General features: G+C 36.4%; 1 protein-coding gene across 2 annotated transcripts in view; it reads left to right on the top strand.

The window, feature by feature from the left end:
- The window catches only part of LOC117414972 (cGMP-dependent protein kinase 1), a 186088-nt gene that overhangs the window by 56156 nt on the left and 114986 nt on the right, over window positions 1-14946 (top strand). For both annotated transcript variants that reach the window (XM_034024849.2, XM_034024848.3), the window contains exon 3: window positions 8762-8875. In XM_034024849.2, the coding sequence (XP_033880740.1) occupies window positions 8762-8875 (114 nt within the window). The remainder of the gene's footprint in view (window positions 1-8761; window positions 8876-14946) is intronic.

Genomic DNA, 14946 nt, shown 5'->3' on the forward strand with positions numbered 1-14946 from the left:
GCTGTTTGAGTCCCATTTAACTGCAACTTTTAGTGTTTTTTTAATAATTTAGTCGTTGCCAATGTTTTTTTTACCCCGGTTTTCTCCCTAGTTTGGAATGCCCAATTGTTATTTGAACCGCTGCAGCCCCCTGGCGACTCAGGAAACGGAGGCTGGAACACGCGTCCTCCGAAACGTGTTCCTGCTAATCCGTCATTTTTTGCACTGTGGATCCACAGCGAGGCCACCAGACCTATAGTGCTGGAGGACAACACAGATCTGATGGCTCCACTGCAGAACTGCAGGTGCCCTATCGGCCACAGGGATCGCTGCTGCGCAGTGAACCGTGGATTCCCCTGCCGACCTAAGCCCTCCCTAGCCGGGCGGCGCTCGGCCAATTGTGCGCCACCCCCTAGGAAGCCCTGGTCACGGTCGGCATTGACATAACCTTGATTCGAACCTGCGATCTCCAAGCTATAGGGCACATCCTGCACTCCACGCAGTGCCTTTACTGGATGCGCCACTAGGGAGCCCAGCTTTTAGTGTTTGATAAACGTCACATTAAACAAAGGATTGTCAAATATCGGTTTTACAATATTGACTTTACATTTTTATTGTTTGCAGTGTCGTCCTCACTATGTTTTTTTATTGACATTCATTTGTAATGAATTACTGCTAATGTTAACTGAATATTGACAATCATTTATCTAAAGCACGCATTCTGGAAGTGTGCCCAGAGTTGTGGTTTCATTTTTAATTCCACGATGGTATAGTGCTGTGGAACCTGGAAATCTTTAGTGTTCTAGGTAAGATGGATTTGTTGCAATAGAAAATATTTCACTCAAGGAAGAGCCACTCTGATTTTGTTTTTGTATTATAGTGGGTCTTTAGGACTATATGTTTATCATTTACATGTTGCTTAGAAATGAGACTGATGTGTGGAAGGGTGAGAGAGGGAAACATCACAACTCACAAAAGGCAAACCACAGGAACTTTCCTTTCCCCAGCTTTACTGTGAATAATCTGAACTGGAAAGAGTATCATCCATGGCTGTTAGATTAGTGTTAATCTGTCCATCAGCAAAACATGGTCAATGTTTTATTTATTTTTTTCTAATTCATTTATTTAGTTTCTTACATCTGTACATATTCTGCTATCTGAACAATATAGCTAGCAGACAAAAGTGTTGCGTATCTTAGTGAAAAGATATTTAAGCATCCCCATGGGGGAGCTTGTATGAGTTTGCAAATGTGCCATTGCAGGCTTGGCTGCCAGTGTCACTTATACCACTGCTAACCCTTTAGTTGGCAACTTCATATTTTCAGTGCTGTGGTAGTTTCTTAGGCACCCTTCACTTTGACATGTGATCTAAGATGGCCATCATTGTGGTCATGTGATATTTGTTTTCTAGATGATAAAGACCTTGTGGGACCTATTCCCTGAATATGATAATACATGAACATGAATTAATTATATAACTGGACTAATTAATGAAACCGCTATGTCTTAGCAAAAAAGCAAACCGATGTGTCTTAAGAAAAAGGGCCCCTTGATTCCTGGCAGACATACTGAACTATGTGACCTACTGATTAGAGGACCAGCGCCTGAACTGGATTAGGCTGAACGGACAGTTGAATTATGTACAGATAATTCACATGTGCAACAACAATTGTTTTGAAGCAAGGAAGACATAAACTAGCGATGTCCCAGTGGAAAAGGACATTAAAACATCAAAGGACTGTGAGTTTAAAAAAAATGATCTCATGAAAGTGGCTATTTAGCAGAGTGAAAAAGACCAAGCAAATAAGCAAATAAATATCCAAGCAAAACTGAACATTTTGCACTCCACATCGAATGCTGAACAAGGTGCTGTCACTCTGCTAAGCAAAGCTGCAACTGCGGGACTCTGCCTAAAAACGGAACCAAGACGAGGAAGCAAGCTGCAAGCAAGTCAACGACCACAAGCAACGAGACTGAGGCCTGGCTGGAAGACTGCCGTAAAACTTACAGCGACTGTTATCAGACAAATCAGTCTGGGTCTGTTGTACACCTAAAACCACAGTATCCAAAAGAAACTGTGCCCTGCTACCGGCGTAGCTAAAGATTCAGCGAAGAGGACAGAGCAGACTGGTGCTGTTGTGGCTCCTATACCGAGGACTGAAGACTTTGTTGCAGCTGTTTGTTGATTCTATCGAGAATTGAAAGCTTTGTTGCCAAGTTGATCCAATTTGGGATTGAAGACCTCGTTGTGAGAGGAGAGCTTTTTGTACTGGACACTTCAACAGATTGAGTTTCCAAAACAGCGGACCAAAAGTCTAAGCTTCAAGGAACTGTTGAGTATAATTCCAGTTGCATTTTCCTTTCATGGAACTAAATTAATTAATTGTAACACATTCACATAGAATTGTATTGTTAATTATTTAGTTTTCACACTACGTGTGAAATAACTTTTAGTGAAACTTGATGAAGGAACTATAAGTAATCTACCTCATATTGTTGTATGAATAATTTCTTTAAAAGTAAACTTACCATCTGCTCAATCTATATATCATTAATAAGCTTAATGTGATATATTCTTGGATTGTCTGCATCGTTTCAGTCTGAAGCTGTGTATGTGGGCGTGTGTGTGTGAGCAAGCTACTACATCACAGCTTGCTCGAGCGCTGCTGGTGTGTGAGGATACAGACGGTGTCATATTTCAGTTGCCTGCTAGTCAAGTTAAGGCAGTGAGAGTTTTTCAATTGTGTTTTGTGCTTAGAGGCTAAGACATTTACTTTCTGACTTTTGTGATTTCTGTTTATTATTTGTGTGCTTAATAAAATACTACTATTAATTGAAAATTCATAATAAATCCTCAATTTTTGTAACATGTCAATTAAATATTGTTGGTAAGAAAACTAATCAACTCAGATAAATATTAAATGATCAATTATTGAATTGTTCCTACAACTTATTGCTTTGAGATATTGACTTCATGCTCAGCACAAAACTGTTCTGTAATCCTCTCGGTCATGTTTGATCATTGGCATCGTACAAGATAACATTTCTCTTTCGTGTCAGCCTCCTATATCAGAAACCATTTGACTTCATATTTCTAGGTTATATAAACCATGCATGCTAAATGTGTTGCTGGCCATGACATTGATATCTGACCAAACATGGGTGTCGTATTGAGGTCATGTGACTTTAATTTTTTGCTGGTAGAGATGTTATTAGTTGAGTCCCATTAGTGGTGTTTTCCAGTAAAAATGAACATTTTCTATTTACTATTGCATTGTTTTATCCTACAGATATTTTTCACATACTCATTTTACTTCATTTTTACAAACCATTTGATCATATATGAAATACCCCTTTATTATGCCCCCAAGAATGCTTTGTTTTTGTTCTCATTTCTGGTGTGCAATTTTTACTGATGCATCCTGTGATTGGAACATAATATCTCAGTGCTGTGATTTCAGGTCACCAGGGGTACACAGGCTTTCCAATAAAAAATAAAAAAAGGATTGTTAAGTGCAGTGTGCTCATCTGGCAACAAGTTCTCATGCAGTTTAAGCCAACGCATTCAAACTTTTAATTTCCCCCAGATAGTCAATGGAGGATATATTTTCTATATGTATGGATTCTGGTCCTTGATTGCTTTGGCTATTGAAGTCTATTTACTGAAATCTCATTATTCAGAGAATGTGCATACAAAAAAACCTTGATATATATATATATATATATATATATATATATATATATACAGTACTGTGCAAAAGTTTTAGGCAGGTGTAAAAAAAATGCTGTAAAGTAAGAATGCTTTCAAAAATAGACATGTTAATAGTTTATATTTATCAATTAACAAAATGCAAAGTGAGTGAACAGAAGAAAAATCTACATCAAATCAATATTTGGTGTGACCACCCTTTGCCTTCAAAACAGCATCAATATATATATATATATATGCAATGCACACTATCTTTATATGGTGCGGAATAGCATTGTTTGGTTCAGTTGTGAGTTAATATATATATATATATATATATATATATATATATATATATATATATATATATATATATATATATATATATACAGTTGTCCCGCGTTATACCACGCCCCTTTATAACGTCACCCTCGCATACTGCCAGCTATTCTCTCTGAACAAATGTCACCAATATAAAAACAGTACTATTTTTACCCGTTATATCGCCACCCCACTGTCTGCCATCCGTCAACTTTCCAAGCCAAGCAAACGTAAATATAAGCATTGTAGTTTCCATCGTTGTAGCACCAGCGAAGTAATCATGGCAGTTAACCTTTGACGCGCTTTACTAATTCGTTGTTAAGTGAACGTTCATACCAATGTCATCAACACTCCCGCTCCCAAATGAAGTACAAAATGGCGAATCGACCCTACATTTAACACCAGAGGAAAAGAAAAAAATCTGCATGTATGCATCTGAAAATAAGAAAGCAAGACATTGCAAATGTTTTCTCGCCTAAGTGAGGCATACTGTTAATCGAAGGAGAATTGGAGACATTGTAATGGATAAAAACAAATGGCTTACCTTGATGAAACGGGTTGATTTGTTTAACCTGAAAAAGGCTTGATGCAGTCTAAAATAAGTGACTTTTATAAACTACAGTAAAAAAAAGTACGCTAAGAGGTTTGTTTGTTTACCTGCAAGTTTTACACAAATGAATGCTGACTTTAAACTAAAGCATGAGTTTTATAAACCACATAATAGTTTTTTTTTTTTTTTTAAAAGTGTTTGCCTGTACATATTCAACGTTTTTTTTTTAACTGCTTAAAAAAAGAATGCTGTTGAGTTTAAATTGCCTTGTGAAATAAATAGATGGCATAGTTCAATGGGGGATAGTATTCAGCTAGGCGTACAGTCGTGCCACAAATACTAAAGTTCAAATGACCAGGAGATTAATGTTTTATTTAAATGGCCTGGAGATACTGTAATTGTATAACAAAAAAAAATAAAACATTTTAATTTATTTTTCTTAAATAAAGAGTTTAACTTTATATTGTTGTCCTTGCTTCTCTGCCCTGTCATATCCGTACTGAACCCACTGTTTTCTTTCTAGCATGACACTTTTATCCAGAGCGAGTTCGCTTTTGTTGTTTGAAATTAAAATGTTGTAGTCAGATAATTCCCCTTCATGTACTTGTTTGGCACGTAGTTTTATTATTATTATTATTATTATTATTATTATTATTATTATTATTATTATTATTATTATTATTGTAGTACTACTGCTAATCAGGGTCTGTACACTATTTCTAATAAAATGGTCTATTAAAAGACCCTTACAAATACATCACAGAGATATATTTACATCCGCCAATATTTTCTAATTGTCAAAGGCGCAAGCTTGATCCATTTCTTCCAGTGACAGTGTGAGACTTGCAGCTCTTCCCCATTCCCCTGTATCTGAGTTCCGAGCAGAAGCTTTTGTTATTATTATTATTATTATTATTATTGAAAAGCAGTACGTAACTGTAACAAGCTGAACCGACAGTTTTTTGTTTTCGAACATATTTTTTGTTATATTAGAAAACAGAAGAATAGGGGGATTTTACGAATGTACATCTATATTTACCATAAATAAATAGGGATGTGTGGCAAAGTGGTGAGTTAATACAGGTGAGTGCAGTGCAGAGCGAATATAAAAGAGACAGAGAATGATTTCCAGGTGCAAGGGTGTTTATTGATTTAATTAACAATGTCCAGAACACTAAACACAAAACACAAACACAGTTTTTAGTGATAGTGAATACGTGCAAGTGGTGTAATACAGTTCTCCGTGAAATGCAGGGGTGAAAGTGATGTCCGGGTTTATGCTGGCTTTCGCTACAGCTCCGGATCGTGCAAGTGGAAGTCTATTAAAAACATACGACAGTTAACAAACACAAGACAAAACTCACGGTTCACGAAACAGCACAGACTCCTTGTAGGGTTTCAACACTAACCATTTACCAAGGAACTGATCACGTCAGGTTAACGAGCGCATCCGCTCTTCCAATCCTCAGATGCCACACCGTTTACCGTCTGGGTCATTCAGTTTGGATACCGTACCTGCGCCCCTTTCCTAAATGACCAACTTTCACCTACCCTACGGAATAAATTGTCGTGCCATTTAGTTAAGGGTACTCTGTTCCTGTTACACAGTGCCCTCACAGGTTGAGAGGGAGATCTAACACCAAGCACCATTCGATCTCTGTCACAGGGTGTTTATAGGAATGTACTATATACATTAATAGGGTTTGTAAACTTTGGAAGACCACTGTATACGCACACACACATGGTATAAATCTATTCGCCAGCAACTTACAGGATTACGTTTTTAGCTGCCCTGCCAAACGGGCAAATGAACGTTTCTACATATTGTGGCAGCGGCGGACAAAAGAAACACACCAGAGGCAGTTTTGGGGCCAAAATAGCAGTAACAACAACCACTTTTTATTTCTTCCTTGAGAAATGGATGCTCTGAGAAATGGGATGGGGGGCTGGTAGTAAACAGAGAAAACATACACACATCCAAAGTCTTTCAAGGAGCAGTGCAGAAAGATTTTAAAGTTAAACAAACATAGTAACTGTATACTTATATATTTTGCTCCAAAGTGTTTATATTTTTTATTATACCCAAGATCAACGTTTTGATCTGCAAGAGATCTTCATGAAACCTGGTATGACACTGCTAGGTCATATTAAAACCTGCATACTGAGGGGGGCGGGGGGAGTTCCTGGTAAGTGACGCGTTTGTGAACTTTGCAGAGACTTCTGGGAATTGAATTGTAGTTCGCCGCGGTGATGTCGTAGCGCTGTCATCGGCAGTCGCTGTAAATGGTCGGCGCGGTAATGTCTGCGCGGTCTTGGACTCGTGGTGATGTCGTGATAAGTAATATAATGTATCTATAATATATGTTTATTAAAGATAAATACAGGTGAAACGCTGCATGTTTTTTTTTTTTTTTAAATACAGACACATACACAAATATAGCTTACACAAATATATTTAATCTTTATTTCTTGACATCCTTCATCAATTATTCATTTTTTCTCAACATTAACATGATAATAAATTTACATACACCGCAAGGTTATCCCGCCACCAGTGTAATATGAAAAACCACACGGTTTACCGCTTTCCACTACCGCTCCCAGGCTGTTTGTCTATTCACCCTTTACAGTTTTATATCTAGAGAACTGCTTATCCAATTGTGAAAAATCTTGCTAAGAACATTCTTTGGCACAAGTCATTGAGTATATTAGAACCTGTGGTTATACAGTAATGAGGTATCTTACTGTCTGTCAGAAGTCAAGGGTTATTAATAGGTATAAAGAATTTCATTACCCCGCCAACGCTGAACTATCTTTACAGTTTGCTTTGTGAATGACAAACTGCTGCCACCTTCTGTGTAAATAAAAGTCGCTCTCAGCCCCATTGCTGCTTTCTCTAATTTAATAATACAGGCTATCAAGAGGGACTTTTATACAGAATTATGACATTCAGACACGAAGCTGAAGATTTTGCTGGGGTAACAGTACCCCAGTTTAATAATAACCAAAGATTTGTGGATTAAAATAAAAAGACACTTGCGGTAATTTAAAAAAGAATAATACATTAAACAATAGCAGAAACAGTAAGTTATGTTAATGTTTAAAAGTCATGTGGTGCTTGGTAACAACTAATCAGTTGATCTTAATGGTGTTATAAGGTATTGTTGTCTTATAAATAATTAAAATAACAGTATCCTAGGGATTTTGCAAAGGTACAGATCAAAATACACTAGACTCAAATAATGTTGCTTTTCACAACCCTGGTACATGAATGGAGATATAGTCCCCAATATACAGTATACTACAGTTCTTTGAGAAGCCTCTCAAAAGCTCTTTGTCTATATCCTGCAGTCCTTCAGTAGATTACTGTGTGCGAAAAAGTCCATATCATCCTCTTTACCAGGATTGATGAAAATGGATTGGGTGGATTGTCCTCGATAAACTTTGCATTGATTGGTGTTAATAACTTAGTAATAGGAATAGAAAAATACACAAGGAAATACATCACTCACAGATTTCAGCTGATATGGCAAGGATAGTTTACAGGTGGCAGTTGAAATATCTCTCACTGACAAGTTTGCAGGAAACTGTAGCTGTTGAAAGATGTACTGTACCTAGCAATATGGATATGCCCGGTATTGACAGCAACATATTCACTATCCTTTTCTGCAATTAGCCTTGAGTAGCTGGGTGTACAGCAGTGCTTACAATTAGACAAATATTTAAATGAGAAGTATTTCATGTTATCGTATAGCTAATAATCTAGGAGGCTGTGTGGTCCAGTGGTTAAAGAAAGGGGCTTGTAACCGGGAGGTCCCCGGTTCAAATCCCACCTCAGCCACTGACTCATTGTGTGACCCTAAGCAAGTCACTTAACCTCCTTGTGCTCCGTCTTTCGGGTGAGACGTAATTGTAAGTGACTCTGCAGCTGATGCATAGTTCACACACCCTAGTCTCTGTAAGTCGCCTTGGATAAAGGCGTCTGCTAAATAAACAAATAATAATAAATAAACAAATAATAATAATAATAATCGTATAGTCATATATCTAACGATTGAATGAGTGTTTAATGTTATGGACAAATTAAAGTTAGGGTAATAGTTAAAAGCTATATAAAATGCATGTTATACATCATTCTTTCATTCAAGCATTTTATGAAAAAATAATTCCAGACTGATGAGGTTAATGTTTACCATTGTCGATTTGTTTTACTTGTTTTTCAGATGGCAAGGTTGAAGTGACCAAAGAAAGTATGAAGCTGTGCACTATGGGACCAGGCAAGGTGTTTGGGGAGCTGGCTATCCTTTACAACTGCACTAGGACTGCGACAGTAAAAAGTAAGTTTTAACAAATATGGAGCGACCGTGGATTAACAAGTCCTGGTTTATCTAAAGACACATAGCACCAAAGATCATTTAAGAGCTTTTTGTCAGTAACATTATTATTTTGTATGGTTGACAACTTGGCACAGTAATTGTATTTCCATACTGAGACTGACTTGAGCTAGATGCTGATGCCAGTGTATCTTATCTTGTCTTGATTTACAATTCAAGTGAATATGTTAATTTGTTGGCGATGACACACATTTCTCCAACCCATATTACCTGCCCATACTACAGTTAATGTCATATGTAGTTTCACTGAAACCAGGTCATGAATATGAACATGTGGGCTTTATTGTTATTACTATGCAAACATGCTGAATGTTTGGGTGAAAAATATACAGTAGAAATATGCCAGGTTTTCTACCTTAATTTTGAGGTTGGCTGAGCTGGCGGCCATACATGATAGACATTTCTATTCACAGAAGCACAAGCAAATTGTTTGGGGTAGCAGCTGCTGTTTTGTGAAATTCACCTTGGTAATCGTCATTTGCTGCCATTGCTTCAATTGTTTTTCGATCTTTCAAAAGAACTGAAATTTGAAACTTAGTGTTCAATTAAGGGTTTTAACACTATAGAGTTTCTCCATCTGGAATGTAAGAGAGATTCTTTAAAATAACATATTTAATTATCTTCCTGAATGATGCATGGGACCCAAAGCAAAACAGAGAAGGGCTTTGTAAAACCTTTGGAATTGTACATTGACTTGATTTCAGCCAAAGCTGCCTTTTAGTTAAATGCCACAATTACAATAATGACTGTTTAAATAGTAGCTTTAATTTACAGAGGCATTTAATTTATAAAGACTGTTTCTTTCTGATGTAGGTATGAATATAATGATGGCAGCTAATTTGCCAAACTAATGTAATTACAGGTTCCCTCAAAGAATCTCAAACAGACACTGCACATAACAAGCAGAATGATAAATGTGGTTCAGGAGAAAAGATATTGGTGTATTTATTTATTAAACATTACTTCTAATCCCTGCACATGAAATGCAGGGATGCATTTAAATTACAATGATATGTTCTATGAAGTGGCAGACAAGTACATTGAAATAACTAATCAAAACAGATTGATATCTGTCTTTATTAGATCTAATTGAAATTCATAGAAGACACTATGGTTAGATATCAGGGGGTTATATACTGGGAAACCATACCAAGCAAATGGCTCATGTTTTATATTGTTAATTAAAGTCCTGGATGCTGTCATTACTGTAGTGCAGTGCAGGATAATAAATAAACCCTGTCTCATTTTGAAATAAGTGGACAATACCAGCAGTGATCCACTACTGCTTTAACAGCTTCCTGCTGTCTCCTGGTTTCTGGATACATGACACAAATGTTTTAAACAACAAAAGTAAGATGTAACATGTGCTCACCACACCCATTAGGCTGCTAGCCAGAACAAATACTATATATTTCAAAAAGCAATTAATGGTATTACAGAACATATTAATTACACCAGCAGTCATGTTTAATTTGTTGCACTTAGCAGCAACTTTTGTGGTGACAGGCTATATAATCTTGTATTGCTATGGTACATAAAGGCTCAGATTTATCACTTAATTTTGCAGACTAAAATGTGCTAAATGTCCTTTCTTTTGGAATGGCGGCCTTATTCACAAACCTCACAAAGACTGTTTTAAGGAATGTTTTTAAATAGTGTTTATTAGGGGCAGCAGTGTGGAGTAGTGGTTAGGGCTCTGGACTCTTGACCGGAGGATCATGGGTTCAATCCCAGCTGGGGGACACTGCTGCTGTACCCTTGAGCAAGGTACTTTACCTAGATTGCTCCAATAAAAACCCAACTGTATAAATGGGTAATTGTATGTAAAAATAATGTGTAAAAAATAATGCAATTGTATGTAAAAATAATGTGATATCTTGTAACAATTGTAAGTTGCCCTGGATAAGGGCGTCTGCTAAGAAATAAATAATGTAATGTAATATTAAAATTGTCTTAGATTGAACAGTGCTTTGAAAAAGGAGTGGGTTTATAAACCTCTCCAAAACAGTTTAAAACTGGTTTATGATTTGCTAATCTGATTTAGTTAATCACAACTGGCTTTAAAACACAGACTATCAAAACAGTTCTTAAAAGTTTTCTGCATAGAGCCCGGAGATGCACCCACTCATATTGTATGATCTGTCTTTTGAAGTCCTTGTTGTTGTATCCCATTTGAAAACCCATCACTAAAACTAATGCTACAAAGTAGACCATAAAATAAACTGTTCTACTTTTGCTAAAAAAAATAATAAAAAATACATGCAGCAATGTGCAGACCTTCCTTGTTTGGGTTTTCATTAAAAGCCTGTCTGGGCTTTGATTTTCCAATGAATAAACTTTTAACTTGAGATGTCTAATTAGTAAGTCATGATGTGCAAAGCCACCCAAGGGTCCCTGTGTAAAACGGCAAACAGTAAAGTAGAATTTAAATGGACAAGTTGTTTTTGGTTTTACAAAAAATCACATTACCGTGATAATGTAGCTACCTCCCATGATAATCTAGCTACCTAGAAAGTACTGAATACATATTTGTGTTTTCTTAGCCTTTTCCAACTGTTTAAATAAGACGGCATAGAAGCAACGTCTTTTTTTAGTTGAAGAAATGGTTCATAGTTTGGAGTGTAATTATTTAGATAAAGATAAGTTAAAATTTCGAGGTTCATAAACGTTGTTTCAGTGTTGTCCATATTGTACATACAAATAGGCCATTAGCAGTAGCAAGGAGGAGGTAGTTGTTTAGTAGATCAAAGCAGATACAATTCAATGCAGTGCCTTAAGCACTTTGTTCTTTTGATATCCAGTGGTGTATTCATACTTAGTAAGCCGCTGGGTGATCTAGATAAAGACCTGCTCTGAAGATTCTTCTCAGTGGGAGTTCTGAATGGCACTGACGTGCATGGCAAGTTGAGGGCCTGTAATCTTATTTAGTTCAGCCCTCAGATCGGGATCTCTGAAACATTTAGAAAATCCTTGTTACACAGAAGAAACTACAGTAATGTTGAATAAAAAAAAAATACACGATAGACATGATATGGTACTCTCCTCTAAATCAATTTGTGCCAGATTCTCATTTAAATGGCTTGCTTTGAGTAGTTTGTTGCCATGGAGATAAATCCATCTGGACTATTTATACCGAATCTCAGGAAAAAAAATTATTTGCTTCCTGCAGTATGTTTCACCTTCATCTTCCACCAGTGCCCTCAGCAAACAGGAGAGGAAACAAAAGTGTATTGCTTCATTAATAGCATCTTTGGCTTTTTAAAAGAGAGGCAATTGCATTTGATATCATAAATGTAAATACTGTTTTAGCACAGTGCAAAATGAAATGCAGAGCAAACACATATCAATCATTTAATCAGTCTTTATTTTATTCATATGCCTAAGAATGTCAGCCACCTAAATGGATCGACCTAATAGAGAAAATGCAACAGCATGCTTCTTTTTATCTGCTCATTGTCACATTCTGTAGCATACATTGTTATATAACATGTATTATAAACTGCTGAGGGTCTTTCAGCCAATCAGAGTGCATGTTTTGCCTGCTGAATTCCACAACACATTACAGAGAAACCCAATTCATGACATCAGCTCTACCATTTTGAGTTTATATCGTCCTGTGTTCTCGATATTGATATGGTTGATGTCACCTGCTTGAAAAAATAATACCTGAGTGTGAACAGGCTGGCTGGTTGTGACGTCAGGCCGGAAATGAATGCAACACAACAGCAGAATGGGGTATGAAACGCGATTATGTGTGTATTTATTAAATAAAATAAAAGGTTTTTAAACAGAACAAAAGACTTTCACAAAACACAAACACAGGCTTCCCATTGCTCCCCATCTCTGCGAGTATGCAGCATCCCCCTGCAGTTGACTTGCCCATACATTGAGACAGCATGTCTGCATCCACTGAATTGGTTATTATTATTATTATTATTTATTTCTTAGCAGACACCCTTATCCAGGGCGACTTACAATTGTTACAAGATATCACATTATTTTTACATACAATTACCCATTTATACAGTTGGGTTTTTACTGGAGCAATCTAGGTAAAGTACCTTGCTCAAGGGTACAGCAGCAGTGTCCCCCGACCCGGGATTGAACCCACAACCCTCCGGTCAAGAGTCCAGAGCCCTAACCACTACTCCACACTGCTGTTGGAAGTTAAGGCAAAGCTTTGCCAAGTTATAGTACAGATGTGGAAATCGATTAGAAACAGCCCAAAAACTCGGTTACACAAGGGCATTTGACATACTTTAATAAAGTCAATGTATGCAGTACCTTCGTTGTCATGTTATTTGTCCCATCCAATAATTTATTTTATTAGTACCGAGTCAAAACAAAGAAGACGTGGCTATTCAGATCTAAAATTAAAACTGTAAGCAGCAGGTTGAAGTGCGGTGGCTGTGCTGGATCGATTTAGTACTGATTTAACTTGCAGACAGGAATACTTTTTATCTGGGCTGACTTTCCAGTTTGGTTTCTGAAAGCTGTTTGTTTTACGTTCTGTTCAGCAGCCTCTGTAGTAGCCTTTTGTTTAATGTGTGATTCTGAAGCTAAATAGCGATCGATCGTATTTTCTCCAAAGACACATTAAGATGTGGAAAACAATCACCTCAGTCTGCATGTACAGTTTCTTTGGGAAATATCTTGAAACGATCATCAGCCGAAATATACTTTGCTTTTTTGTCGTCCATTTCTACTATTTTACCTCCAATGCTGAAAACTAGATTTTAGCAACCTAAATCAAAACAATGCAGCACCAACTTTGTCCCACCCCCTACTGCACAGTACAGATCAAGTAAAAGCAGTAAAGACGCACTGATAGGCTGATTAAAACTTTGTCATTTGAATAGTAAACAAGAATATTAACTGCTTTGGATAATTTATTTTTTATTTTGTAAATGTTACTTGTGGACGTTTTTTGTTTTTTTGTTTTTTGCTTAGCAATGCACACAGGACGGCGAAGGAATTAAAAAGGACTATCTACAGAATTAAGATACGTAGTTTGCGTCGCTTGCATTGTGCAGTAGTTCATTTAAACAAGGTTTCTTTTTTTTCCCTCTCCGTACTTGTTTGTATGCATTGGACCCTAAGAGGTGAATTTCGCGGTGACCCCTCAATTTCACGAAATCGCAATTTAGGTAGGTCCCTATATATATATATATATATATATATATATATATATATATATATATATATATATATATATATATATATTTATATAAGTATAGGGTTCTATAAGTTTGTTTTCTCCACAGTGAATATCAGAGCATCCAGAAAGTTGATATACTTGATATTCTGCAATACAAGCTGATATCCAACCCAGCTTTTTGGCCGTTCTAACTTTGAGTGGGTTGGAAAATATAATTAATTAAGAAAATTAGCTAAAGCTGTATGTTTAGGTTTTTTAGCGATTTGTGATAGATATATGTAAATCTTAATGTGTGTCACTTTCATCTGATACTGAAAACAATCCCATATTCTTTGCTGAGTCAGTGGTTCTTTATATATATATATATAGTGCATACGCAGTCTTCTCTGTGGACCATAAAATTGATGGTGTTTGTTGTGCTCTTGTGTTTTTAATCATTTGTGTTTGATCCATGTTCCCATTGAATGTGCTCTGTTTCCTCCGGTTTTTTTTCTGAATGTTATTAATGGTCTAAAAACTGCTATAGTTTAAATATAAGCTTAAATATATTGTCCATTATTAAGGTCGCAGGGAGTACAGCAGAGGATTCTGCTTACAAAGCTAACATGGAGAACTGACATAATTGGCATATATTAGTGGAGAACTCTAATTAAAATTATAAGAAAGAGAATGTAATTAAAGTGGAATATTTTTGTTTTTAATTAAGGTTAGCTTATGAATTCTTTTTGGAAGGATGACTAGCCTTAACACAGACAGGGACCTTCAGTAACCCCAAGAGATTAAACATGCATAGGTCTCAAATAGGCATTTTATTTATTTATTTATTTATTTATTTATTTATTTATTAACCAGGAAA

Source organism: Acipenser ruthenus, chromosome 7 (genome assembly GCF_902713425.1).
Source record: "Acipenser ruthenus chromosome 7, fAciRut3.2 maternal haplotype, whole genome shotgun sequence".
NCBI lineage: Eukaryota > Metazoa > Chordata > Actinopteri > Acipenseriformes > Acipenseridae > Acipenser > Acipenser ruthenus.